The following is a 27553-nucleotide window of genomic DNA, read 5'->3' as shown; positions in this document are numbered from 1 at the left end:
TGGGTTTTCCATATTTAACTTTTCTAAAATTTTAGGCTCAGTGGTATTGATTTTTCTCATTGCACATTCTTTGAATCTCTGGCAGAAGTCCTGGAGGGGATTTGGGAGCGAAGAAGAAGAAAAAGAAGCAGAAGAGAAAAAAGGAGAAACCAAATTCTGGAGGCACCAAATCAGATTCTGCATCTGACTCCCAGGAGATTAAAATTCAACAGCCTTCAAAAGTGAGAGCCTGGTTCTGTTTTAATTTGTGCTTGCTTTCTAATTTAATTTTAATTTGCGTGTCGCTTGTTGTGAAAGCGAGTCGGTAGTTCTGCCTTAGTGTGTGAAAATCAAGCAAATGGTTCCTGTCCTGAACAGACAGAAGCAAGGCAGGACCTGGTGTTTTCAGAGCTGTCATCATCACCAYGGTGGTGTACTGTGAGAAAGGCAGAGGAGGAGTTGTTTTGTCTTTCTCTTTGAGCAGTTAGAACTCAGGCTAGTGACTGCCTTGTTGCATGGAATCATAGTCTGCAGTGGTAATGCTTTTAAACAGATTTTGTATTTGATGAATTGCCTTTAGTTTTTAGCCACTGTCTAGTGTGGCTTAGTGCAGTTTTGGTCACTTGTGCAGCATAAAGCTCTCTCAACAGCAGCAGCAGGAGGGAAGGTGGGCCTGCTGTGCTAACCAGAGTTTCACTGGGGCAAGCAAGCAGCATGTCATTGTACATAAAATGCAGTAATCTCAAACATGGACATACAGCCTGAAGAAACTTTGCTGTCGGAAGGGCCTCCACTATAAGAATGCAAAATTACTTGAGGGAATGTGCAGTCCTTGTTGACTTTGTAATAAAATAGTGTTGTKTGTGTGCTTTTGTCTATCATGTTCTGAATGAGCAGTGAACAACATGYGATGAGTTACTAGCATACAGCTTTTATCTCAAGAGAAATCTGAGTCCAAGAGCTAAAGTTGTAAAACTAAGAAAGTTTATAGACCATTGAGCATATATTTGCTTTATCAGGTTGATCTGGAGAATTTTACACCATTGTACCAATAGTAATAATCTTCATAATGTAAGATTTGTCTTTGGGGCTACCAACTAATTTTAGGGGAAGAAAGTTGTGTTCTGGCTCATTAGTATAGTGGTAGATTTTTGTGTTGTTCCTTTAGATTTTTGTGTTGCCCTGATTGCTTTGAATGGTCACATCTGGCACAGGGGACTATGTATAATATGTAGAGAGATCTTAAGCAGTTCTTCGCCACATGTTTTGATTCTGCATTTCTGTAAAACACGYGTCATGAACTGGTAATACAGGAAGACTGTTTACAAATGATCACRAGTAATTTCACACTCTTACAGTAAATGTTCATGTTAACCTAAAGACATAGTTAATTGCTATTTTCTGCTGACCAAGCTTATTGTTCCATATGTTGCCTCTAATTGCGTTAAAAGGAAGCTGCTTCATGGTTTTTTTTGTTTTCGGCGGCAAGATTTCAGTCCACCACCTTGCAGTCTTGCACGCCATTTCTCTGATGTGATGTGTTTTGCAAAAGGAAGCCTATCCTTCTAAGCCTATCCTTCTAAGCCTATCCTTCTAAGCCTATCTAACTTCTAAGTTGTGTACTTAAAGTGGCACTGTTCATGATTATTTTAGTGACACAAGAAGTTTAGTCAGTTAGTTAGCAATGTTATGAAATTTTCTATTTTATTTGCATCAAAAAAGTTCTTATATAAGTCTTTCTTTCAAGCTCTAGGCAGCTAAAACCACTTTACTCGTATAAACTTTCCCCTTTTTCCAGTCACAAATGCATTAGCATTGACTGGGGGGGTATTTTGCTTTCTCTGCTGTGTTCCAGGTCTGTCTTAGACAACTATTCTGTTTYAGGGTTTGTGAAAGCATTTTAGACTGCTAATCTGGATCAGTATAGAAAAGTATATTTACTCTGCTACTCAAGTRATATTTAGGTTTTGTATTCCTTGTRCTATGTGAAATTTATTATAGAAAACAGGCTTCTAGAGTTTGCTTGCACTTGGTTGAAAAGAGCATATTTCAGAGGAATATGACTTTGTACACCCTACTGCTAAGAGAATATATGCAGGATTATCAGGTAGAACTTGCTGGGACTCCTCAACTCATTGAAAATTATTTTGAAATAGGATTTTAAGGTCACATGAGTTTATAAACAGATGTATCAGTCTGGAGATGAGTAAAGCTGGCTTCTCCCTTCCTTACACGTGATAGTAGACTTTTTGAACATTGGTGAGAGTATAATCGTAGCAAGAAGTGCTTGCTAGCATCTTATGCTTACAGTGACCYCCAGACACTTCACTGCCCATCTCACAAGACTTCTACCTCTCCTATTACAAGTGCCTGTGATGCAGGCTGTCCACACTCACACCAACAAAGCTTGCCATATCTGCAATATTATCAGTCATTATTGTAGACAGCAGTGGCCTACTCAACCTAGTCAAAGAGTAACAGATTGGAAGGGACATCTCAAGGCTTTTTGACCAACTTCTTGCTTAGAGCAGATATCCAGCTAGATCAGGTTGCTCAGGCCTAGATCAGGTTGTTTGGTTACCAAGGATGGAGACTCTACAATCTTTGTGGGCAACTTGTTCCAGCATTGGACTATGGTTTTGATTTAAAAAATAGTAATTTCTTCTATCTAAATGGATTTTGCTATTTTGCAACTTGTCTCCTTTGTTTCTTGTCCTATTGTTGTGCTCCTCTGAAAACATTTGGCTCAGCTTTCTTTATACCCTCCCATTAGGCAATAGTAAGATTCTTCCTACTCCCTCATCCTTCTCTTCTTAAGGCTGAACAAACCAAGGTCTCTTGTCTTCTTGTGTGTGATGTGCTTCAGCTCCCCATTTATCTTGGTAACCCTCCAGAGAGCTTGCAACACTGTTAATGTTCTTGTAATGGAGAATCCCAGACTGCAAGATGTGACCTCGGGGGTCCCAAATAAAGGGGAAGACTTCCTGGCCAGTCTTACTGGTACTATCCAGTATGCAGCTGTCCTTTGCTACCCTCTGCCCACCAGGACCTCCAAGTTSTTTTCTGCAAAGCTACTTCCTAGCCAGTCTATTCTGGCCTGGCTTTGCAGGGACTTTTTCTATCCCAGATGGAGGACTTTGCATTTGCCTTTGTCAAACTTGATTTTGTGTTTCCAGCATGTCAAAGTAGCTTTGAATAGCTGCTCTGTGGTTGATATGCTCAGCATATCAACCGTTCTTCCCAAGTAGGTATCATCTGTGCACTTGCAGAGAAAGCACTCTTTGTCAAGTCCAGATCATAAAAACAGTATTGATCCCTGAGTCCTCAAAATCCTCCTCCCTGCTTTCTTGAAAATGGGTATGACATTTCCTTTAATCCATTTATAGGAAACTTATACCAATTGCTATTTTAAACTTAATAGAAGTTAGTTGCACTTACATCAGCCAGYTCCCTCAGCACTTTCACATACATTTGGTCTGTTTTCAAGGACCTGTGCATGATTAGTTTGCTCAACAGCCCCTTACTTTCTCTCCTGCTGTGGTTAATGGGAGTCTCATACTGCTAAAATGCTCAGAGACATCAAAGGCCTGAGATTGTCAACAAAACTGGGGCAAAAAYACCATTGCTTACCTCAGCCCTATTGCATGACAGGGCCATCTTGTGCTGTGAAGAGATATTTGCCCTAAATGGAAATGAAACAAAAGAGCTGGGTTTTGTTTTCTAATTCATGAAGTTCTGTGTAGGTTTTCCTTGCTTTCTGTTAAAGGAAAACAAAAAGTATTGAAAGTAAACTTCTTAGGCCAATCTCTGAATGTTTTGGAATGAAAGGGGATTCCTCCTGATGTCCCCAGCCATGGTCTATTTAGTACCTGAACATTAACTTCTTACTTTACTATTATGCTAGTAAGATCTTTCCTAGGAACTTTTTTTTTTAAGATTTTATAATTTTTTAATGTAGAAAACATATTAAGAGACTTTAAATAAATGTATGAAATAAATGCAAATGTGTCAACATTTATGTATGATTTCAGAATTTGTATAGTGGCATTAGTAWTTTATGTCTAATAAATTATATTTATTATAAATGTATCTTACCRTGATCTAGAAAAAAGGTAGGCTTTTTAGGCTGGAACAGTGTTGCTCTAAAGTGTGTAAATATGTTAATTCACAGTTATTCAGCTGACAGGTGTTTAGGCATGCTTACAAGTGAAATTTGGAATACTTAAAMATTAGGCTTTTTCTTCCATTAATTTAGATAATAAAAGTGTCTATTGTAAATAGTAAATGATGGCTGATAAGCTCCAGGCATAGAATTTTACTTCTTTTGTTATTAAGGGTACCAGAGGCTGATGTCTGTTGAAATTAAGCTTTACTACCATTATTACATTTATTTTATGCTGGTTTTTCAATACATGAATCCTAGAAAGAAAGTGAAATATGGATCCATTACTATTCAGCAAAAAAAAAAAAAAAGTCTGGCTTGAAATTTCTGTGCAGAATTGCTTAAAATTTTCCAATGCATTTGAGACTATTCTTTCAGATGCATTATTGTACTGTAGTTTAGGGAAACTGTAGGACAAGCATGCTGTTGGTATGCCTCCGAATAGGACTTAGCACTTGGAAAATAACAAAACAAACAAACAGATTTAAAGASAAGGGGGAGAAATCCCTTAAGATTTTACCATTATTCCTCTGTACTTTCCTTTGCAGGAGAAATTCTCATTCCAGTAATTACTCAGGGTGATCAAAAGTGAGAGTTTAACAGCACATTTTAAAAACACTTAAGTCTTAGGTTTATGCTTTTCAAATAACTTTCSTATAAAGATTTTTTAACTTCTAAGTGGAAAGTGAGTTTATGTTTGTCTGTCTCAGTTAAAATTGTCTTTAGTTGTCCATATTGGCACGTCCATATTGACGTCAGCGGCAAGATGGTTAATTCCTACATAGACGATGCAGAAAGGTATTACCTGCTCTAATGATTGTAAACTAATACAAGGCAATACAACTAAGATTAAAAAACAGATAGTTGTAGCATATCAGTGTGCCTTCAGGTACTACTGAACCAGAGAGAATTTAAATATTATTTTATATTGTATGTGTAAAGTACAATTTCAGACAATTCCATTTATACCCATGGTACTTTAATTGTTAAACACATAAACTGACCTCTTTTTTGGTATTTTAATGTGTTTTGCTAGGAGAACAGGGAATATAAGAAGCATTTATTATTCCTCTACAGTATCCTGCCATAATGCTGCTGTATTTGTGTTAAAAAAGTTGATGTTTCTTGGTGAAATGAAAGTGCTACTCCAAACTATTAACTGTGTTGTGAAGTTTCTTGCTTGTTGCCCACCTGACTTTTTTTCCACCCTCCTGTCTTCAAACATTGTACCTAAACTAACCATGATGAGATGAGTACATATAAGAATAGGTAACAGTAAAAAAAACGAACATGTTTGTTCAACTATTCAGAAAGTGAATGTACTCAATAAGCTTCCTGTTCTGTTTGTCTATGTGTGCAGAATCCAGCCATTCCAATGCAGAAGCTTCAAGACATCCAGAGAGCAATGGAGCTGCTCTCTGCATGCCAAGGCCCAGCAAAGAATATTGATGAGGCTACCAAACGTAAATACCAGTTTTGGGATACRCAACCTGTACCTAAACTTAGTAAGTTTTATTGGGTCTTTGTGAAAGGTCTGTCTGATGATCACTAAAGAAATGTGTGCCARCTCTGTGGCATGTTCTCTAAAAAGGGTGTAAAACTGCACTGTGTGTGGTAGGGATCTCCCTTTGTCTTATTACGTGGAATTCTTGATGTTTTCTTGGGAAGTGCTTGTCTTGCCCCCAGATAATATGCAACAAGATACAGTGCTAATAAATCTCATTCTGATGTCCTCTGTAAAAATGGGAAATGCTGAAAGTATTGAAAAGAGATGTAGATATGATGCTTAGGAAAATGGTTTARTGGTGGGCTTGGCAGTGTARGGTTRGTGATTGGACTGATCTTAAAGGTCTTTTCCARCCTATGRTTCTGTGATTTAGTAGGTGCCGCTCCTTAGAAGAGGAACAGCTGYAGTTTTTAAGTGTATACTAGGACTGGAGCTGTAAAGTAAGGGAGGAGAGGAAGGCATGCCTTCATGTAGGATTTGAGGAACACATTTCACATACCATCAGTATGTCTTAAATGTCCTGGYTTTGCTATGTTACTGCTCCTGAATAATCCTGTTGAGTTCGGGTCTGTTCAAGTCAGTGATAAACAGGATCTGAGCCACAGCTTGTTAGCTGTGATTACATGTTTCTCATGGGGAGACTGTGGATCTCGTGGCTGGCTAAATGCTGTGCATGTGTTGAGAAGTTGCTGTCCTGTGTTATGAAATACAGGGTATCAGTTGAGATAGAGTGGTTCTGTGCATATCTATAAATATTATGATGAGACAGTCATTAGTCTGAATGTGGTCTGTGAGAAYACGTAGTGTAAACTATTAATACTGATTTTTTTCAGCATTTTTTAAAAGCTTCTTGTTCCATTCACATAGTTATAAGAAAATACATGATGTTAATTAAATGCAGTTTACAGAACTATCAGGAAAGCTAGCACTGTAACAATTTTTTTGGKTTTTTTTTCTTCCTCCTCCCTCAAAAGATGAAGTTATAACTTCACATGGTGCAATTGAACCAGATAAGGACAATGTCCGCCTAGAGCCATATTCTTTGCCACAAGGTTTTATGTGGGACACATTGGATCTTAGCAATGCTGAAGTTGTAAGTAGAACAATTTTTATATATATCTAAAATAATTCAAGTTAATTTTGATTGATATGTGGGTAAGTCTTTGGATTTTTTTGTGTGTGTTTTCAGCTGAAGGAGTTATACACACTGTTAAATGAAAATTACGTAGAAGATGATGATAATATGTTTAGGTTTGATTATTCACCTGAATTTCTTCTGTGGTGAGTAGCAAGTTCCACATTATGTTCTGGCTGGAGTGCAAAGAAGGGTGTTTTTATTACATCTTCTTAGGCAGTAATTTGTAATTATTTCTGTCATCAATTCTAGGGCTTTACGTCCTCCAGGCTGGTTACCCCAGTGGCACTGTGGGGTTAGAGTCTCTTCAAACAAAAAACTAGTAGGATTCATAAGTGCCATCCCTGCAAATATTCGTATTTATGACAGGTAAAATGCACCATTACTTTTGTGTTTGTAAAAGAATAATGCTACAGACCAAATCTTAAACTGGTATCCATTGCTGTAGAGAGTTTAAAAAGAGAGAAGGAGGTTCACTTGATAAAGAGTCAGAAGAATCCTGTGTATATAGCAGAGACTTTTTTTTTTTTTTTAAAAACTCTCCTCACCCCCCCCCCAACCGAAAAAAAAAAAGCTGGTGGTCTTCTTTCAGTGAAGAGCACTAATATTTATTTAAGGAGTTTTCTTAGTGATGGATGATACAGATAATGGCATACAATTTTYTGAGCCTGCTGGAAAGCATTTACAGGATAGTTGACCAGCTGGACTTCTTGGCCAGGTCTTCATACACTGACAAACATAAAGCCTTATCGAGACCACGTAGCATGTACTTGGATGCAGTTCTGCATCTTAAATTAAGGTAGATATTAGTTAAGTCTTGAAAGTGCTTTGGTAAAGGAATGTTGTAAACCCTTTAGGCATAACTTCCATATTGCACCATTTGCCCTTGCAGTCACAGTATCATAGATTAGTATTTGTTGCAGATGTACTTTCTCATAGGCCAGTTTATTTTACATCAAATTCTTCTGTCATTGTATGGAAAACCATAATTATACAAATGGAAACATGCAWTGTGTAACTCTCTTTAATTTTCCACTATTTAATGTCTTTTTAGTATGAAGAAAATGGTAGAAATCAATTTTTTGTGTGTCCATAAGAAACTCAGATCTAAACGGGTGGCACCTGTACTGATTCGGGAAATAACCAGAAGAGTAAACTTGGAAGGAATTTTTCAGGCTGTTTATACTGCTGGAGTGGTACTTCCCAAACCTGTGGCCACTTGCAGGTAACCTAGGTGATGTTCTTAATAATATTGGTTCCTATATCAGTTATTTTTAAGAAAATTTAATGTGATTGTCTAAAAATAGTAAAAGCATAAAATTCAWAGATACAAGCTGAAGGCCCAAGTGTTTGTCCCGGTTGGTTCTTTTGGTGGTTGTGTTTTTTTTCCCCTTCCCTCCCAGTGCCTTGGATAAAACAGCTTTTTGSACTACAATTTAATTTGTGGTTTAATAAGTTAAGCATACTTTAAATAGACTAACAGACGTTTCTGTTGAGCTTCTGGCAGAAGCCATTCTAGCAATGGCAACATTGTATACCTGTGTTTTTCAAGTGGCCTGTGTCCCTGCTGGGACACTTCCCTGTTAACCTGGTTGCTTGCCAGAGATGGCAGAGCATTTCTGGTAATTGTATGATTTGCTTTTATGAAATMCTTTCATTTTTTCCTGGAGATAGGAGAACTTTAGTGGCATTTGATAAATATAGGAAAACTACCATGTGGGAAGAGTTACAGTCTAATATAATTTCATTTGCTTGGAATGGATTTTATTTCTACTAGGAAAAGTTCWGTTCCTGCAGTTTTAGTCCAGCTGTTTAGACTTCTGGAGGACAGAGTACTTTTTGATTTGAAATTCTTTTGTACCTATCAACACCACAGATCCTGTAAGTTTTTGTAAGGAATGATGGGGGTGGCGAAAAAGCTATGCTGTGTTAGAATAACCAGGGATACTGTTGCATAATGACCTCCCAGGAAAGGGAGAGATCTTTCAACAAAATGCTTAGACATGAGCAGAGGGTCCAGATTGCAAAAGAAAATAAATATTATCATGAATGTATGATGAGTTTTTCAGGGCTGTGGCAAATACTAAAATATTCAGCCCTGTGCTTWCTCAATCTGTATCAAAAAGCATTARCTTAGATYGAAAATACTGTGTAGCAGGCTTGTTTAAAAAACTAGTGCCTGTATATAACTTCCCCTCAATTTTTGTTTTGGTAATCAGCCTTCTTATAGACATAGTAGGGGGTTTGCTTTGAAATAAATTTGGAGAGTAGAAAAGGAGCAAGCAAGAAAGCAGGGAAATGGATGCAAATGATGCTGACACTTAAAATAATGTTTAAATTCATTATTTATTTTATTTTCAGGTATTGGCATCGATCACTAAATCCCAGAAAATTGGTGGAGGTGAAATTTTCACATTTGAGTAGAAACATGACTCTACAAAGAACAATGAAGCTCTACAGACTTCCTGATGTAAGCAGTATGACTTCTAGAGAATCCCCACAGTTATTGTGAGGCCCAAAATAACCTTCCATCTGTCTCTGACAGCACAGGCTTTTCTCTGTAAAGGCAGTGCGTGCAGGACATTAAAAAAAATAATCTCTGGTTGATGAAAAAGACCTTAAGGGCTATACTAAACAGAAGAGACTGGAAATCTGGATCTCGATGGAGAAAATATAAATTTTGACCTAAAATCCTTAAACAAACAAAGGAAAAAAAAACCCCAAAACCCAGAAAGCTTGACTTCACAAACATGTGGGATTGAGTTGAAGATTCGTAAGACTATTCTCGGTATGTTTAATCTGATAAGAGATTACTGGAACAGAAAATCAACAGTTCATGTCTTAAAATTCTCAGCGAAGTCCGTCAGCGACTTGGCTCAGTACAATCTTATTGTTGATTCCACTCTAATTCACTTTTTTTTTCTGTTCTGTCAAAGAATGTTGTTCTTCTGCGTTGAGYAGGCTCAGCAAAAGCCACTTCAGTATGTTGTGCCCTGTTTGCTTGCATGGTRAAAAACAAGGGCTCTGGCATAGCTAGGTAGCTAAAAATATTTTTCYCATGTTTGGAGCTAATAGTTAGGCTTGCAAAAAACCTTAAGGTGCATTTCCAAGACAGGGTAAGTCACTGTAAATACTGCGTACTGTTAAAAAATCTCATTGCTGTAATTAATAGCCTKTAGAATTTAGTCTGAGCTTTATGGCTGAAAATCATTCATTTGCWTGTAAAACCTACCTCTTTTGAAGGGATTGCAGAGTATCCTTTACCTGTACCTTATCAGTGAACCCCTTTTTATTTAAACAAATAAACCTTCCTTTAAAGGTTAAAAACAACACATTTTTCCTCATTCATAGTACATCATAATGATTTCTCTGATTTTGGAGAAATGTGTCTGTTGCTCTGTTTAGCTTGATGCTGCAGATTCTCTTAGTGCTCAGTTATTTGAGTAGTAGGCTGAGCACCCTCAGAATAAAGCCCATGCCATGGCTTGATCCATCCTCCTGCTGCTGTCAGGGAGACTCGTTTCCTGCACYGCCTGCTGCCAACTGCCTGCTCATGCAGCTTCTCCCTTGCGTGCAGGACAGCAGTTTGCAGAGCTTAAGAATTAATAACCAAATTAATTAGGTTTTAATCTTGGACGGCTAAATATAGCTTCCATCAAATCTTGAAGACATTTTTAACAGTCTAAAGAGTTCAATATACTATTTCAAGTATAGGTTTTGGTGGCAACTCTAGTAACATTGCTTATGGAAACAACTCAGGAAGTGAATAAAGAATAAGGATCTTATAGTACCAAAAGTGTAATTACAGAGAATCATTAGAAATAGCAGTTGTACCCTGATCATTTCCTATGTTATAAAATCCAGTTTCAACAGGAAAGTGAATTATGGAAAACAAATAATATATCATATCTCATTCATAAAATATAGCTAAGACAAACATATACTGTACACAGAAGTGCAAATACAAAATAGATGCTTTCAAAATCAGGTTTTAGGACTAAGTGATGTAGGAGTCCATATACTTTGGGTTTTTTTTATTTTTAGGTTGGATTTGGGAGCTTCTYCCATGGAAAATGGAGATTTAATCTTTGTTCTGATATTTTCTCTTTAGGTCTTGTGCTTTGGGTTTATTTGGAAAGGCTTTTTTTTTTTTTTCCTCAGAAAGGAATTAAGTGCTGTTGAGGCTCTTTTTTCCTCAGTTCCAGGCTGTTATAAACACTGCTGTCGAACAAATGTGTCCATTCAAGCCATGCTATCCTGTCCCTCAGTACCAAACACTGGTWCTTGTATTTTAACCTCTTTTCTTAGTGTCCTTGGAATATCATTGCCACTAGGATCTCATCTCTCTTTAAGAGAATTAATCATTCCTAATCACTTGAACATCCTGAAYTAAAAAGGTTTTCAGCTATAATAAATACTGTAATTAATAAATACCACCCTCACTAAGGGCTGTGTATGTACCTATAGATACAAACAATAGTTTKTTTAAAACAAACAAGTTTTTTTCTTTCCTAATGTTTAATCTCTTGAGCAAGGAGTTTTCTGAAAGAAGTAAAATTGGTCTTCTTTTAGAGTCAGGACAGGAGCATGTTTATCCCTGTATGTCTTTTCCTGCCCAACTGAGMTCCTGATGCAGGACAGTCACATGAATACGTGCCCAGACCGGCAGAGAAACAAATTTTAGCACAGTTCTGTGCACTTTCCTTTACCTCTGGGATTGCAGATAATCACTTACTGGTGACCATTCTGAGCATTACTGCAGGGAAAAAGATGTTCCAGATGAGCTGCTTTTCCTCCATCCTTCCTGCTCATCAAGTGCACTCCCTTTTGAAATAAGGGCATTTAAAAATATAGGTGATGGGCTGGAGTCAGACCATAGTCCCAGGCTGCCTAGGAAAGCAGGAAGACTGAAATCTAATACACAGGCCAGAGCTGTGGAAAAATGTGCCCTGATTTCTCATMTGGCGGCTGACTCCCAGAGTGTGTGAATAAACACCTCCCCCAGAATCAAGCCTTTTGGGCAAAGCATAATCAGCTACACTAATTTCAGGCTTCCAGTAATCAAGTCTCTACCTGGCTCCTCTTGCAATTGACTTTGCTATGATTAATGTGGTACGTGCCCAAGTATGTAGCTCAGACAGATGAGGCAGGATAAACGAGCTCTGAAGAGAGCAAGCATTAGCTTTCCCAAAAGRAAATATCCAGGAAGGCTAGCAAAATCTGGGAAGAAAACCTCTATCACTTTTGCATATTTAAACAATAATTGCATAGTACTAGAAAGTAATATTTTCCTTTTCTGATGTTTAAAGTCAGTAGAATAACTTTATTTGTTGAAATAGGGTTTTCATTTCAGGCAGCTTTAAGTTACGAGAAGATCTCTTGTTAACAGAATAGCAGTTGTATCTGTATAGAAAGTTGAGTTAGCAAAGGAGTTTGTAAATGCTAAAAATAGGTGGAATCCCTTTTGTTAAAAAATTTCTAATTAAACTTTATCAACTGACATTGATGTCAGCTTGACTGTAATTTCCGTAAGTTTGAATTGCATGTGTTCTTGTCTTCAGGTAACTTCTGATATGCAAGTTTCTTTGTTTTTGTGTTTGGGCCCCTGGTAGTTTAGAAGATAAGAAATTGCCCTTAAAAAAAAATACAAACTGCACAAAGTCTAGGCGGTTGGTATGTCTTTCTCTGGAGAAATGAAGCTGTTTCAATAATGAAATAAAAAGATTGAAGTGCCCCAGACTGTCTCATAATTAGAAGAGAGGGAATTCTGATTGAAAGCCGTTTGTAAAATAGCATAATGAATTAGGTGGCTGGGATGAAGTAGGCTAATAATGAATGCATTATAGCAAGTGGAGTGACTCTGCAACCTACTTTCAGCCTTTGCTGTGTTTGCAGTTTTCCTTCAACATCTTAACATTTATTTTTCTTTTCTTACAATAAGGCTACAAAGACTTCAGGTTTGAGACCAATGGAACAAAAAGATACTAAAGCAGTACAGGAATTAATCAATACTTACTTGAAACARTTTAACCTTGCTCCAGTGATGGATGAAGAAGAGGTGGCCCACTGGTTCCTGCCTCGGGATCATATTATTGACACTTACGTGGTAGAGGTAAAAGATGCCCTCACATATGAATGTGTTTATGAATGCCACTTACAGTAGTTCACATTGGCATCAAGTTTGTAATGTGCAGGTAGTATGAAATATATGTGTTACAGGTAGAATTTGATACCATGAGTCCAAGCTATGTTCTTTGTRTTACAGTTTGTTAATGAGAAAATGTTTGGCTGTGATAAACTGCAGTGCTCTTATAATAGRATATCTTAAAGAAGAATTCTGAAATATCAAGGTATCACTATCTTGGGAAAATTACAATAAAGAATCTTACATATTTTAAGATCAGCTCTTCCACCTGCATTTCTTGATTCTTTTTTTCACAAGGATATGACATGATATTAAGCAGTAGTCTTCAAGCCTCCTTGTCTAGAAAAAAAAAAAGAAAAATAATGCAGTGACTGAGATAAGGATTTGGTTTGAACTGACTATCATTCTCCCAGTTAGGCACATTTCTGCCATACAGAATTACAAAATTCTTATTTTTTAAACCAATTTTAGAGGCACCTGCTGGGGGAATTACATTTTTTGATTGTTTGCTTCAGTAAAACCTGTCTTTTCCAGTAAAATAATGTGTGTATATGTTTRTGAATTTGTATATATGTATACACACACACCTACCATCCCCAACCTCCAAACAGCTGGTTATAATGCTTCTCTCAAAATAATGAGTACAGGAATAGATCAGAATTTGGATTGGAAATCTCCCAGACATGTTTGGAATAGGTGTAGTAAAGCTAGTGGAAAGATACACCCTTCCCTTTGAGTCCTTATAAAATCAGTTATAGGCATCATATTTAGATACTGTATGACTTTGCTTAAAGTGATAAGTTTATTTTAAAATTACAGCACTAACATCTCTAAACTTTCTCCTCATAAAGCCCTAGGTTGTGAAGCTCAGTGTTCCCACACTGGAACCTGAATTTGTGCAGGAGTCTCAGCTGAATTAGAAAATCTAGTGCTGCTGGAGATGAGAAGTCCTACTCATCCATTTTCATTGCCCAAGCTTAGCTTTCCACTTAGTTTGTAGTGGGTCTAGTGCACATTGGACTTCTCCATGGTCTAATTTAGAGCCCACCTTCTTTCTCTACTCCCTCTTCTCCCTGCCCTCTGCGCTGCTCCTTAGGTTGGTTTTTGGCTTTCTTTGTGAGTTGAAGCCTACAGGAGAGTTCACAAGCACCAGGATCAGCATGAATGTGACCTTAACAGTGCCATATTAATTAAACTGCACTGTCTTCATTTACGTGTCTTATACTGTCTCTTGGACTAGTTTTTTACTATACAAAATGTAGGGTTTTTTGTGCATAAGATCTTTTTAAGATCTATGTGAGCTGGAGAAGTTAGTGTCAGACTTTTAAGTCATCTTTGTAATGTGTAAATCTAAAACCTTAGAATATTGTATATAATTTCTGAGTTAATATTTTCATCATCATTACTGAATTTAATGAGCAAATTATTTAATTAATGAATTACTGAATTATTTAATTCAATAACTTTTATGTTGCTTGTAGTTAGTAGAGTACAACTATAGCAGCTGTACCTGATCTAAGACAAAAGCTTTTTTGCACGTGATATGTTCAACTGTTTTACTTTTTACTGTAGAAATACTACTAATTTAAGGATCCATTGTGAAATCCTTCATTGAACTCTAATTAGTGGGCACTAGTTATTCAAAAATAAAGCAGACAAGCAAGAAAAAGTATTTGTGTGTCTCCTTTGCCTTATCTTCTTGGAGATACCAGGAGAGAAAATCTGGGGAGTTKTTTTTTGTGCTCAGCATGTTAGTCATAACCCTTGTAATAATTATTTTCTATTTCCTACTAATCTGCCCAGTTRAAGATGGTTAAACTTCCTTAGATGTGTGAAATTAAGAAGTTTTATGTAGTATACTTTAGATTACTCTATAAGCACTTTTTTGATGACTGTTGGTTTTATTGGAATTTCAATGTGATTTAGTACTGTTGTCCAACAAATAGGTTGTGCTTGTTGATTAATATTTAAATATTGCTTTGTATAACAGCACAGTATATAATTTCAGAAAGATGAGAAAATAATTTCTTTAAGTGAATGCCATCAGATTTTTAAAATATCCATAATATTTTAAGAATATTTTATTAAAAATAAGTTCAGTCAGAAAAAACTTCTATACTTTTAGTGTAAGTGTGCTTTGTTAAGTTTGTCTATAGCAAACTAAACTTGGGAAATGGACTGAAYTGCTTTGACCGTTACTTGTCAAAATGTTAGTGCTGTTTAGTCTGTTGACTAAAAATATCTAAATATTTGTTTCCTTAAATCTTACCTAAGACTAGCTGTTATACCATAGTACTTACAGTGCACAAACCTTACTTCATTTATTACTTACTTTCTGTAGAACTGCCACATTAGCCTAAGCAATAACTGATTACTTCTTATTAATTAAGTTTTTTGTTTTCTTTTGGTTTTTTAGGGCTCAAATGGTGTTTTAACAGACTTCCTCAGTTTCTACACGTTACCTTCAACAGTGATGCATCATCCTGTTCATAAAAGCCTCAAAGCTGCCTATTCCTTTTACAATATTCATACAGAGACTCCCCTCTTGGACTTAATGAATGATGCACTCATTATAGCTAAATTGGTAAGTTGTAGGTTAGGTTTTTCCTGCTTCATTCACRAAAGTATTCTTAGGAGTGGTGCCAAGGTAAGAACTGGAGTAATTTATTCATGCCAATGCATTYAGTTCTCCTGTCTACAGCACAGAATGCAATTGAATGAGACATACACAATATATACATCAAAATATAAAGCACCATTCTTGTTTTTCCTTTTTACTTTGAGTGATGCCAGGGAATGACAAATGCATAAAGTATTTGCCATAGCCTGAACTGTGGAAACACCCAAGAGCACAGTGATGACCACAGTCACTAAGTATCAGAAGAATGAAAAGTATCACKAAAATAATTTCTCTTGGAGATTAATTAATAAGCTCAAATACATCAAATACATTTTGCTTTTTTAAACAATTTTTGCTTCTAAAAAATGTAGACATTTATTTATGTGAGCTTTTTTTTATCATACCAATCATATTCACAGCCTTCTGTTTACAAACTTGTAAAGCTCTGTAGATGATGCAATGTTGTAGCTTTTGTGCATACCTTTATGTATGGAAGATGTTTGGTTGAATKGAAAGGAAAAGACTATAAATAAGTTCTTAAACTGAAGAATTTTGAGAGTTTAGAACTTAGAACTATCTGATGATAAACCATCACTCAGCTCTTAGTCACCAGGGTTTTGTGGGAGTGCAGTGCTAGCACCGGTGGCACATGCCAGCACTCTGAATGAATTCTCTGAGACCTCTTCAGCCTGGSTAGTTCACAGCACTGCACAGGCTTGATCCAGTCTGTGGCATTCACTCTACAGCCATTCCCAGCATGCTGCAGAGCACAGGTATGTTCTCTGCTCCTCAGTGCAGCTCAAGCGTTGCTGCTGCACTGCTGATGCTGTTATAGCTGCTGGGGAGTGCTCAGCCAGCCATGCTCGGAACTGCCTGCACGTGCCACAGGGATTTCTCTGTTGGTTCTGGATGAAGCTAGTGATGGTCTGCAAAGGCTGTGTCTGTTCAGACTTCAGACTGCATGAAAGCAGCCACACAGTTCAACCTGTCTGTTCCAGCCATGTTCATGCAGCATTGCAGCTGAGCTGCCATCTGTGACCGGAACTGCTTGCTGAGGCTTGTTGGCCTATAAGCAGTTCAGTAACTTTTTGTCAGGGAAAACTCCTAGATAGTCACAGGGAATACAGAACCTTGTTATTCAGGCTCCAGAATGATCCAAAAGAGACAGACTTTGAGAGGCTAGTGTAATTTTCAGAAGTAGCTAAAAATACTGGTAATTCTTAAAAGTCATGGTGGGAAAGGGAGTGACAGTTGGTCTCCATTAGAAGTGTGGGGCAGGGAGCTGTATCTGGGCTTTCATTCATGGATGGCATGGGTGAGGAGGCAGTTCCATGGTCTGACTTTGCACCATCCCCTGCATATGTTTCACTCTCAGCGTAACATGTGATTCTTTCCTTTTGAGTGGATCATCGTATATCACTTACAATAAGSGGATTTAGACACCTGTGGATTTCTAAGTACCTGCTGGGCCTGTAATGCATCATTAGATGTCTAATTATAGTTGCAGACCTGGCAGTTGAATTTTACATGAGGAGAAGTAAGGCAACAGAAGAGAGATGATAAATGCAATCCTATCCAYAGCCTGCTGTTTACAAACATACTGAATCTGGCTGGGATGGAGTTAACTTTGTTCCTAGCAGCCCATATGGTGCTGCACTTTGTCACTGAAGCAGGGCTGATAACACACCAGTGTTTTGGCTGTTGCTGAACAGTGCTTGCACAGCCTCAAGGCTTTCTCTCTTTTGCCCACAGTGAGGAGGCTGAGGGTGGGTAAGRAGGGGACATAGCCAGGACAGGTGACCACAACTGACCAAAGGGGTWTTCCACACCATRTGATGTTCTGCTCCACAATAAAGGCTGAAGGAAAGRAGGAGRAAGGGGGGATGCTTCCGGTGGTAGCATTTATGTTCCCTAGCAACCATTATGCATGCTGAGATCTTGCTTCCCAGAAAGTGACTTGATGTTTGTCTGGCAATGGGAAGTAGGGGATGAATTCTTTTTGTTTCCTTTGTGTCTTCAGCTGTTGCTTTCTCTATTCTCTATTCTCTATTCTCTATTCTCTATTCTCTATTCTCTATTCTCTATTCTCTATTCTCTATTCTCTATTCTCTATTCTCTATTAAAATGTGATTATTTCAGTTAAGACATCTTGCCCTCCTTCTATTTCCTCCCCATTCTGTAGGAGAGTAGTAAACCAAAGGGCGTGTGGATGTTTGGCTCTTTTCTGGGGACAGCCCACCACAGTCCTTTCTGTACTTTTACCTCCAAAGCGTGGGGTTTGGATATTGAAATTCAGTTCAGCACATTGCTTTCAGGGTTTGCATGTCAGCTGAYGTTTATTTTTATCTTCATATTACACTATATAAAATTAGTTTAGAACTAAGACTACTAAAATCTTAGCAGTTACAGGACAAAACACCTGACCTTCAAAGTAAAACCCAAAATTTGGCGTTATTCATTAGGTTCTATGCATTCTGCATGGAGAGAGTGAGATTTTGTATCAGGAAAATCCCTCTAAAACGCTGCATGTTTTATTGTTGAAGCTGACACTAAGTTTCTAAATCTAATACACATGGAAGAAATTCTCTTAAGAGTCTGCTTCAGTGGTCTATTAGGGCTGTGGAGAAAGTACCTTTGAACAGAAACCTTTTTATACCTCTCAGAAGATACTAACCTGAAATTAATCTTCTGATGTTTGGATACTGAATTAAAACTAATTGCACATCTTGGTGTGTTTGTGTCTAGTGTGTCTCTGTTCTCCCCTACTTSCTGCCTTCTGAGATTTCTGTTACTTACTAACCTGGAATATTTAAAAATTTACTTTCARTGCCAAATGTCAAATACTGTTTGACAAGACCTTATTTGTCTTGCTTCTGTGTGTTTTTCACAGMACATTTAACTTTGCATAGCTTCATCTGCACACAGAAAGATCTTTGTGTAAGGTAGTGGGAAGCCTTAGTAAACTCACTGTCTGTGCTTTGTAACATTCTTTTAAATAGTCCTGATGTAGAGTTTAAAATGCGTTGTTTTGTTCAAACCTTTTTTTTTCCTAATATGGGATGTTCATTTAAAAGAAAAAAGAAATCTAATTTTTTTACTGAGTAAAGCAAGTACCTTAGCCCATCTTCTTATGCTTAAGTAATTGAGCACTGTTGTTTTGTTCCTAACTTTTGTCTRAAGAGTGTATCGTGTCCTGCCAAGCACTACCTTTGTGCTGCTAAGACTTCAGGATCTTARCTCAGGCTCCCTTGTAGTTAATTGCAAATAAATGGACTTTTATATCCACCCCCCAAGCAAATTCAGCTCTCTGTACAAGATGATTATCGCTGCAATGGCTTAACTGACCTTGGGTTTATGGTGTTTGTTAAGAGTTCACAGTGAGTTAGGGTTTGAGTATGTTTGTGCTGATGCACAAAACTCTGAGACTGATTTGGCCATGTGGCTCTTCTGAGACAAGAAATGTTTCTTAGAGCAGTGAATCTGGGAGGTTCGTGAAAAGAGGAGTTGGGGGAATCACATGAAAGATTTGAGTTCTAAAGATATTGGCATTTCAGAMAAGGACTAAATCACAAAAATATGTTTATCGGTAACGGAGTGATAAATTGCTAAAAACCACTGTAAGATGTTATTTATGCAGCTGTAACTAGAATAGGCCATATGTGTYAAAATGCTCTATCTGATTGTAAAAAAATGGCTATCTGTAAGGATAAAATAATGGAAAATGTTTTAGGACGCTTAAGAACTTAGGCCCTGAAAGTGGCTTTAAAATTTATACCCTTTTGGACATAATCTTCAAGCAAAGTTGTGCATTTTGCTTGAGTTTTTATTGGGAAAATTTYTTTGCGTGTGTAACTGATTAAAAGGCAAGATTTATTCCATTGCCTTTTTTCCTTTTAATTAGCCTTAGTCTCTTGGATACTGTATGATTTCTTTATCGTTTGAAACTTTAAAAAGTAAAATTTTAAAAATGTTTTGCTGTTGCCAGAAAGGATTTGATGTGTTCAATGCACTAGACTTAATGGAAAACAAAACATTCCTGGAAAAACTCAAGTTTGGGATTGGAGATGGAAATTTGCAGTATTACTTGTACAACTGGAGGTGTCCGGGCATGGAATCTGAAAAGGTAAGACAGAAAAATGAGTTCCTGAATTCCATTAGGTATAATGATACATTAATCTACACTGGCCAAAAATGGGCAGAAGTTTTAAAAATAACTTAATTTGCCCTATTTATGATCCATAATTGAGATGCAGAAGACTATTGATGTTTRGATTTACTGCCGTACTTGAACTAAAATACTCTATTTTTCTTCTTCCTTTAGGTTGGTCTTGTATTGCAATGAGAACATTTATGTTTCTAGAACTCTGAGGTCATCGTTTGAGTTAATTTGATCTCCATAACTCTTGAAATGGTGTTGTTCAAGAGGAGTAAAAGCACAACGTCAGTGATACTGAAATAGTCCATTAAATCTGATCAATGAAGACATCCACATGTGACCAAATTTACGCATTTTCAGATAGATCAGACAGTCCATGAAATTCTTCTATTGTCCATGAAAAGAATAAAAAGCACATTCATTTAAGTTTCAAAGCTTAGCTTGCACCTTGATGAGAAGAAGGTATTTTTTCCACTCTGTAGAAAAGACTGTTTTGTACAAACTGAACTTCAGTGGAGGATTAGGTTACAAAAATATTTGCTATTATGTGGATGAACTGCTGCATTTCTATTTATTAAGTGGTGATGTATGTCTGTCAGTGTAACAGAATGAAGGATACAAACTGGAGTATCTTTGCTTATTTACTTAACATGGATATCATCGTTTGGGGGAAAATCATGAAGTATGATACGATTGTAGCKCTATGAAAGTTCTGGATGTTTTTGTAACTGGAGCAGTATGACAATGTACTGGTTTAACTAGTGCATTTGTTTCTCCATAAGCAACGCTGCCAAATCAATAAAAAATACARATTTGTACTTTGATCTTCAATAGATCAGTGGATTGATTTAACAGTATCGCACTGTTCAGTGCACGTGTTATCTATGTTGCCAGAATGATAATACATTACTGTACTTAATTTACAGTTGTGGCACAAAACCTTAGTTTTTCCTCGGTAGAATAACATCAGCCTGTGTGTAAAACTAAGAATTTTAGTAGTGCTATCAGGATATTTATAGTTTGAATGTTTTCAACGCTTCTGCGAAATTGCACATATTCCTTTGTCTACTTTGATTTCCTATGAAGTCTGTAATTCTAATGAAAAGTACCTTGTGTAAATATGTATTCATAAATTGTTCCTGGTAGTGTTTTTATCCTGACTTTGGAACAAGAAGTTTTGCTATATATGTGGCTGGTAAACAGAAGAGAAATGCTCTGCCCTCAGTCCTTGGAAGTCTCTGTACTGCGATTCCTGAAATGTAGGAGGGCTGATCTTTGTTGTTGGGTGGAGCTGTTTTACTTCCCTCATGAATGCTCGACAATGGGAGTGGCTTCTGAAGCACTTTATATGCATTCCAGCATAGCGTCATAGCTAGAGATGATAGCAGTTCTTTCAGTTCATGGATGCTGCAGAATCGTGAGCACGGAGAAAATCTGCATTAAGAAACTGTTCTAGCTGAAAGTGCCAAATTGTGGTAGTGAAGCCTCTGTGCTGTGAGCATCTTTTGAATGTGACTTGAATATCCCATGAAATGCAAGTGTCTGACTTTCCTTTTAAACATGCCTGTAATTCTGACAGCAGATTTGCTGAAAGTTTAATTCTGTACATGAAGATAAATTTGTCTGTTCTTCATAMCTGTTAGCCCGACCCACTTCCTTGTAGCAGTGGGGTTTTTCTTTCTTCCCTCTCGTTTTCCAATGTGTGAATGGTTTGTGGTTTGGTTTCTTTTTCTTGTTGAATTGTGGTGAGAGGATTCTGCCCTAGAAACARTGATAAATACTTTCCCTTACTGCATTATAGCTGATTAAAGCATTCAACCTCCTTCAAACAAAGGAAGGGACTGAACGTGGTTTGTTTGACCCCTGGTTGTGCACCAGCTCGGGACCTCACGAATTTAAAAGGACTTCAAAGGAGATCTATTGGTGCAGTTGGGCATTGTATCTCTGGCCACTCTAATACCTCTCTGCTAGTAGCAATCCAAACAGGTGGTGCAGAGAGAGCTTGGACTCTGTGTTTGGCCTGAGCAGAATTAAGTGCCTGAAAATGTAATTGATGGTAGTGATACCTGATGTAACAAGAAGAGTTTAATCTCAATTCAATCAAAGACTCAAGTTTTTAATTCCTAAAAGGCAAGAAGGTGTCTCCCTTGACAGGGCATTCTCATTGAAGCCCTCTGGGATGAGGAGGAGCTTCACCAAAGGGCTCAATGTGTGCTGCTTCAGCTCTTAAAGGCAGAGCCTCGGCAATCCTCGCTCAGGGCTGCCTAAGGTAAGGTGGGACAGCAGGGCATAGCTCTGTCCTCATGGCTGAGGTACTTCTGTGCTGAGACGTCATCACAGCCCAGGTGGAAGATGCRTTCATATTCTCTGCCTTCCTTCCCCTCAAAAACAAGCAAGTGGAAGAAATGTTAGGCAGATGATTTCTCCTCTCTTCTSTGAAATCAGAAGGCAAATTCTGCCTTTGTATTGTCCTTTGTAAAATTGGGGCCATGGGACCAAATATGTCCAGGTAGAAGACAGACTTGAACCTCAGTTTCCTGCAGCTTGACTTTTGCCCAAATCTTCAGGTTAGGGCAGATGAAGAAAGGAGCATGGCCWGTCKTGTTCTCTTCTAGTAAAATAGTGTTATTTGCTTCTGAATCCAAGGGATAAACTGTCTCGTTTTCTGGCRCTGCATGTTAACTGAGGGGAAGGARGGCAGAGACATGCTCCTGTAGAAGCTGTGCAGCACTGTAGCTGAGAGAGAAAATTTATCAGCCTGAGAGCATGAGGGAAGCAGTCATCTGAGCCTGAGTGTTGGGACAGCTCTTGGAGAGTTCTGTTCATGAACTTGTACGTGYTAAGCATGGCCCCTTCTGTCCCTGCTGAGTGTTCTTCATCTGTAGTGCTTCGCTGAAGTATCACAGTGTCAAGAGGCCCTGAATCTTGAATATGTCCCAGCCTGCACTCACATAGTAAGAAAGTTACTCTGATGGTGAAAATTGTGGGAACTCACTTTGACTTCCTAAGCAGACGCTAAACAAAAGGTAAATGAATATCTGTGTGGAGCCGCTGTCAGGAGCTCAATAGGAAAGGCCCTTGTYGTTTCCAAGGTTGAACCTGTGTGCATTAGGCCTGCCATGAAGGTAAGACTCCTCAGAACCTAATCGGTGTGTGCAAAGGATTGGCAAATGTAACGCTTGCTTCACCACCTTTCCCACTTGGATTTTTAAACATCTGTAATTTCTTTCCTAAAATAATTTCCTATCTGCAGAAGGAGCACAAATCCCTGAAGACAGAGATAGACCTGGGCAGGCAGTGAAGTGCTTGAAAGATGATTGCTGTGCTTATGTTCTTTACCAAAGCTAATCCTTMTGCTCTGTGTAAATGCTAAGACTCTTAAGCTATGGTTAGCCAGCCTGGGAATGTAATACACTAGTGCTAGCATGCATTCCAAGTTTCCTGCATCCAGAAAGCCAGAACAAAGGACATGTATGAAAGACTATGAAGCAAGGCAAGGAAATCTCACCTCTTCTTGCACCCTCAGACAAGGACAAAACTTTTAGCATTAAATGCTTTGTTCAAATTTCAAGGACCAGCACGACTACACAATCCCTTCTCATTGCTACTGCCYGCCTTCGTAGTTGGTATCATGAACTAAAGTAATTTCTAAATAAATGCAAAATATAGATGAGCTATTGAATGGCAGTGGAACTCTGGAATAACAAATCTCTGAAAAATAGATGTAAATTTTACATTTTAAGGAACAACCAAGAAACTCAAAGTATTTTATGCTTTCTTCTACAAGTAAATTCCTAGGCTGTTGATTACCTGAACTGCAGCACTATTTCCTTTCCTTCCTGCAACCCAACTCCCTCATTAGGAMACTGTTCATAGTCCCCAGTAAAATTTAAGGAAATTCAGAACTTACATGGTATGTTTTCAGTCTTGTAGCAGTTAACAGTTCTCATCTACTCTATATAAAGCAGTATATGGCTTATGTCAGTTTCCTGGGAAATAATTTTAGACTTCATTTAGAACTAATGGAGTTTAGGTTTACATTTTCTCACAGGATGTGTTAATAGTTTGCATATGGAAATGGATTATTTTTTTCATACTTCAGCAGTAATAATTTGGTTGTGTTTTGTATTTGAAAATAGCTTTTCCTCCAGCATACCATCAGGTATCAGGTGGAACCCAAGTCTGCATATGTTCGTGACCAAAACAAGCTGCTGTTCAGCAGAACAAACCATAATAGAGTTCAGAAGGGAAGGCCGCCTGTACTATTACAGCTGTTTACTTGAACCCAGCTTTAAAAGAGTTATACTGGCATGGACCTTTGTTTAAATAAACTTTCACTTTTGGTATTGATTTGTTTGAGTAATTATACTTAGATCTGTTTTGCTTAAAGCATGTTCATCTGTGTAAAAATACAAAGTTCACCTAATGTTTTGCATTAATTCCGAAGAAGTATTATGTCTTAAAATTATTTCGACATGTTCATTAYACGCTTTAAGTCTGTGATCTCCAGCTGCAAATGAAATACTTWTCCCCAAGTAAAGACTAACACTCAAGTCTGAGCAATATTCTTTATTAAAGCAGAAAGTACTTCAACCAAATGCAACATAAAGTTCACCTTGTATTCAAGAACTTTACACTGTAAAGCCTTTAAGATTTGCTCAGTTAAAACTGTATTCCATTCAGCATTTAAAAAATCAGTTTACTAGAAAGAACTAAACTCAGTTATGCTGAAAAAGCCTTTTTCTTTTTGCGAGGTGGTTTCTTTATCTTATTGGGATTTGGGACAAGTTTCTTGATTTTCAAAGGCTGCAAAATTACATTTGAAAGATCAGGCTGATTGCTTTCCATATGCTTCCGCTTCTGAYTTGTGAGCTCATCCTCCAGCACCTCTGCAAGCTCTTCGGGTTCCAGATTTTCTGAAGAATCTGTATCTGCGTAAGCCATGGATTCTTCAGTTCCATACTGAAACCACGGCACATCCAAAGCTGGTATCTTTGGAATKATCGCTTCTATTGCTTCAGTGAATTGGTCGGACTGCTTTTTGAAGCCAAGTGCCAAGATGGATGTTAAGCCCAGAAGGGGCGCGACCGTCTCGCTGAGCCGTGGCACCTGCCCTGCCGGCGTGGCGCGGCTGGCGCTCAGCTCKATCAGGTGCGACGTGATCATGGCAGGTTTGGCAGACTTGCACACCAGCAAGAGAAGAAGTTCATTTTTTTCCAATGCTTTGGTAACTTCATTAACTCCAATAGCAAGCTGTCTTCTGATACTWATGTCAGTCCATCCTGCTTTTTGTTGATTGTTTTCTGTTTCCCCTTCTTTAGRGACTTCATTGGTGCCAACGTCACCCTTTTTTTCCATTTGTTTTTTTGTAAGGGAACGTTTTTTCTTTCTTGGACTCTCAATYTTTTTAAGTCCAATATGTTTAATCCTTTCTTCTAAGGTCTCCAGTATAAAATGCATATCTTCTCCATCTATGGTTTTCCATTGGAAAACAAAGGGGTTATCTAGACATGTTTTTACAGTGGTTTTCTTTGCTTTCCGAAGTGTTGCTGTCCCTTGCGGAATTACAGACATCCTGCGGTGGTTCTGTGTTTTATCACCCTAAGAAAGAAAGACGTAGACATTAGTTCAAATACTGCACTGTGCACTGTGGACGTTGTCAAAAAAAAAGCTTCTTTTGGGAATGCAGAAGAGAAACATGTCARTGACATTGGCATCTGTCAACCTCCTCACATTGGCACCCATCCTTCACACATCTTCCACAGGGCAGGTGCAGGGCTGCTCTTTTCATGTAAATTTTGAAAAAAACTGGACAGGATAGTAAGGCAACAGCAGTGACAACAGACCCTTCTGAAGCTCAGCAGAAGCAGCTGAAGGTATTACAGATGTAAAAAAAACAAAACCAAACCCAACCAAACAATAACCCCCCCCACAGAATCACAGGTTGAAGGACCACTTCCACTGTTGCACAGCTGCATTGACCTCCATGGCATGGGAACAAAACAAAAAAACAAGCAAACAAAAAACAACAAAAAGACAAAAAAAAAATCCAACAAAAAAGCTGAATCACAACATGAAACAAGCTTCAAGTTCCTGAATTTATTTAGGATTGAAATTTGTCTTGTCAGTCTAGTCCATGCCTTTGTGTTTTTCTGCATCTGGAAGGTATGATAGAAACTTACAGACTCTTAATAATTTCTGCTTTCAGGGATGGAATGCAATTCCCTGCAAGCCTCCCAAAGTTCAGAAGAGGTCTTTTGTGTCACCTAGACCATGCCTCCTAGTTACCCAAGCACGCATATGGATTGCATTTATGTACAGCTCTCAAAAATATGAAGGCTGCCACCTAAGATACCATTTTGCAAGTCATACCAGCTCTCTGTGTACTGGTAGTGAGCTACCTTGGTATAAAAAGAAAACAAACATCACTAACTGTACTGTCATCAAGCATCATCTATCTGGACTGATTTTCACTCACTTAAACTCTTGTCTGGAGGACAGCAGGAGAAGCACATGGTGATTCTGTGGGCAATTCTGTGCAGGGCCAGGAGTTAGATTTGATGATCCTTGTGAGATCTGTCCAATTCAGGATAGTCTATATTCTGTGATTCTTTCTTAAACATACCTGTATCAATGCCAGTGAACTGTTACCCAAAATGAGAGTCAAAACCACTGAAGTAGTTTTCAGAGAACAGTAAAACTGAGGATTCCAAAATACAAGAAAGCACCGTGGCACTCTTGAGTACTCTCAGAACAATGTACGAAATGCCCTGGGCCACTCCAGCATTAGTCCATCTAACCCAGCTGTCTGCCTCCAGCAGTAAATTGGAGAAATTATCTGGGGAACATAGGGCTGGCATTCCCCTCAGCTYGCAAGCACTCTGTGTTGCATCTGGGATACAAGAACAAAAATGTCCCAACTATTAGTCTTTTATGGAGTTATCATTCATGCAGTTGTCTAATCCCTCTCGCTTATCATCACAGTGKCAACAATCGAAAAGTGAACACAACTAAGAATGGAAATGACCACAAGAATTCTTACTTGTGACTGAGTTAGCATGGAAACTTACAATAATTTAAAAAAAAAAATGAGCTCAGGGTTATTGCTTTTAAAAGCTTTCAATGAGGGATGCTCTGATGACCTTTGAGAAGCAAAGTTAGCAATAGAMTTGTGTATGAGAAAAAGACCATGAAACACGATCACAGCTGAAAGATTACATTTTTCTTTTCAAAATGGTCACTCCTGAGAAAAACGAGTGTGCAGGAAAAAGGAAACAGAGCAAGGAGTGAAAAATCAAACACTAAGCTCCTCCACCTCGCACCGCTGTCACGACCCCCTCGCTTCCTGCGGGAGATCGATCGGGGGAACACCGCCCACGTTCACCTCCACCAGGAACCCTCTCCAGCCGCTTCCGCTCCAGAGCGCTCCGTGGGCTCCTCCTGCTCCTGGAAACGCGGGTTGAGCACGGCTCCAGCACGACACGGGGCCCCTGAGGTGGGGGCTCCCCCGGGGCCGCAGCACCCGCTCCCCGCGCCCCGCAACCCGGGCCGCACTTCCACCGCCGAGCAGCGCCGGGCCGGGCCCAGACGGCCACGGGAGCGGAACGGCCTCGGGCTGCCCGACCGCAGGGCCCAGGCCGCAGCTGCCCCCCGCCCACCGGCACAGAGCGGGCCTTACCTCGGCCGCCCGCGCTCCGGAAACACGCCAAGGGCCGCAGCACGGCCCCGCTCCGCCCCGCGGCCCGGCCCTCCGCCTCCGCTCCGGCCCTGCTCCGCCTCCGCTCCGGCCCCGCTCCGCCTCCGCTCCGGCCCCGCTCCGCCTCCGCTCCGGCCCTGCTCCGCCTCCGCT

General features: G+C 38.7%; 2 protein-coding genes across 5 annotated transcripts; one reads left to right on the top strand and one right to left on the bottom strand.

Annotated features, from left to right (window-relative positions):
- Positions 1 to 77: 77 nt before the first annotated feature.
- Positions 78 to 24266, top strand: NMT2 (N-myristoyltransferase 2; the record flags this gene model as incomplete). Its single annotated transcript, XM_057384316.1, has 11 exons — positions 78 to 221; positions 5502 to 5646; positions 6623 to 6741; positions 6838 to 6929; positions 7036 to 7152; positions 7838 to 8008; positions 9145 to 9253; positions 12725 to 12895; positions 15345 to 15512; positions 19534 to 19671; positions 19870 to 24266. Coding segments are annotated over 11 exons (1395 nt in total), but the record flags the coding sequence as incomplete, so codon positions are not given.
- A 27-nt stretch (positions 24267 to 24293) lies between these two features.
- RPP38 (ribonuclease P/MRP subunit p38) lies at positions 24294 to 27433 on the bottom strand. Of its 4 annotated transcripts, none has more exons than XM_057383215.1 (2): positions 27383 to 27433; positions 24294 to 25305 (listed from the first exon to the last, which is right to left on the bottom strand). In XM_057383215.1, the coding sequence occupies exon 2, from the start codon at positions 25276 to 25278 to the stop codon at positions 24427 to 24429; it is 852 nt and encodes a 283-aa protein (XP_057239198.1). In that variant the 5' UTR covers positions 25279 to 25305; positions 27383 to 27433; the 3' UTR covers positions 24294 to 24426. The 4 variants fall into 4 exon arrangements, with proteins under 4 accessions (XP_057239198.1, XP_057239189.1, XP_057239215.1 ...); XM_057383206.1 differs by lacking the exon at positions 27383 to 27433 and adding an exon at positions 27020 to 27058; XM_057383232.1 differs by lacking the exon at positions 27383 to 27433 and adding an exon at positions 27027 to 27048.
- Between the last annotated feature and the right edge of the window lie 120 nt (positions 27434 to 27553).

The sequence above is a fragment of the Malurus melanocephalus genome, unplaced genomic scaffold, assembly GCF_030028575.1.
Source record: "Malurus melanocephalus ecotype Western Australia unplaced genomic scaffold, MMel_1.1 scaffold_14, whole genome shotgun sequence".
In the NCBI taxonomy this organism is placed as follows: Eukaryota; Metazoa; Chordata; class Aves; order Passeriformes; family Maluridae; genus Malurus; species Malurus melanocephalus.
This window is presented reverse-complemented; position numbering and strand designations above follow the sequence as displayed.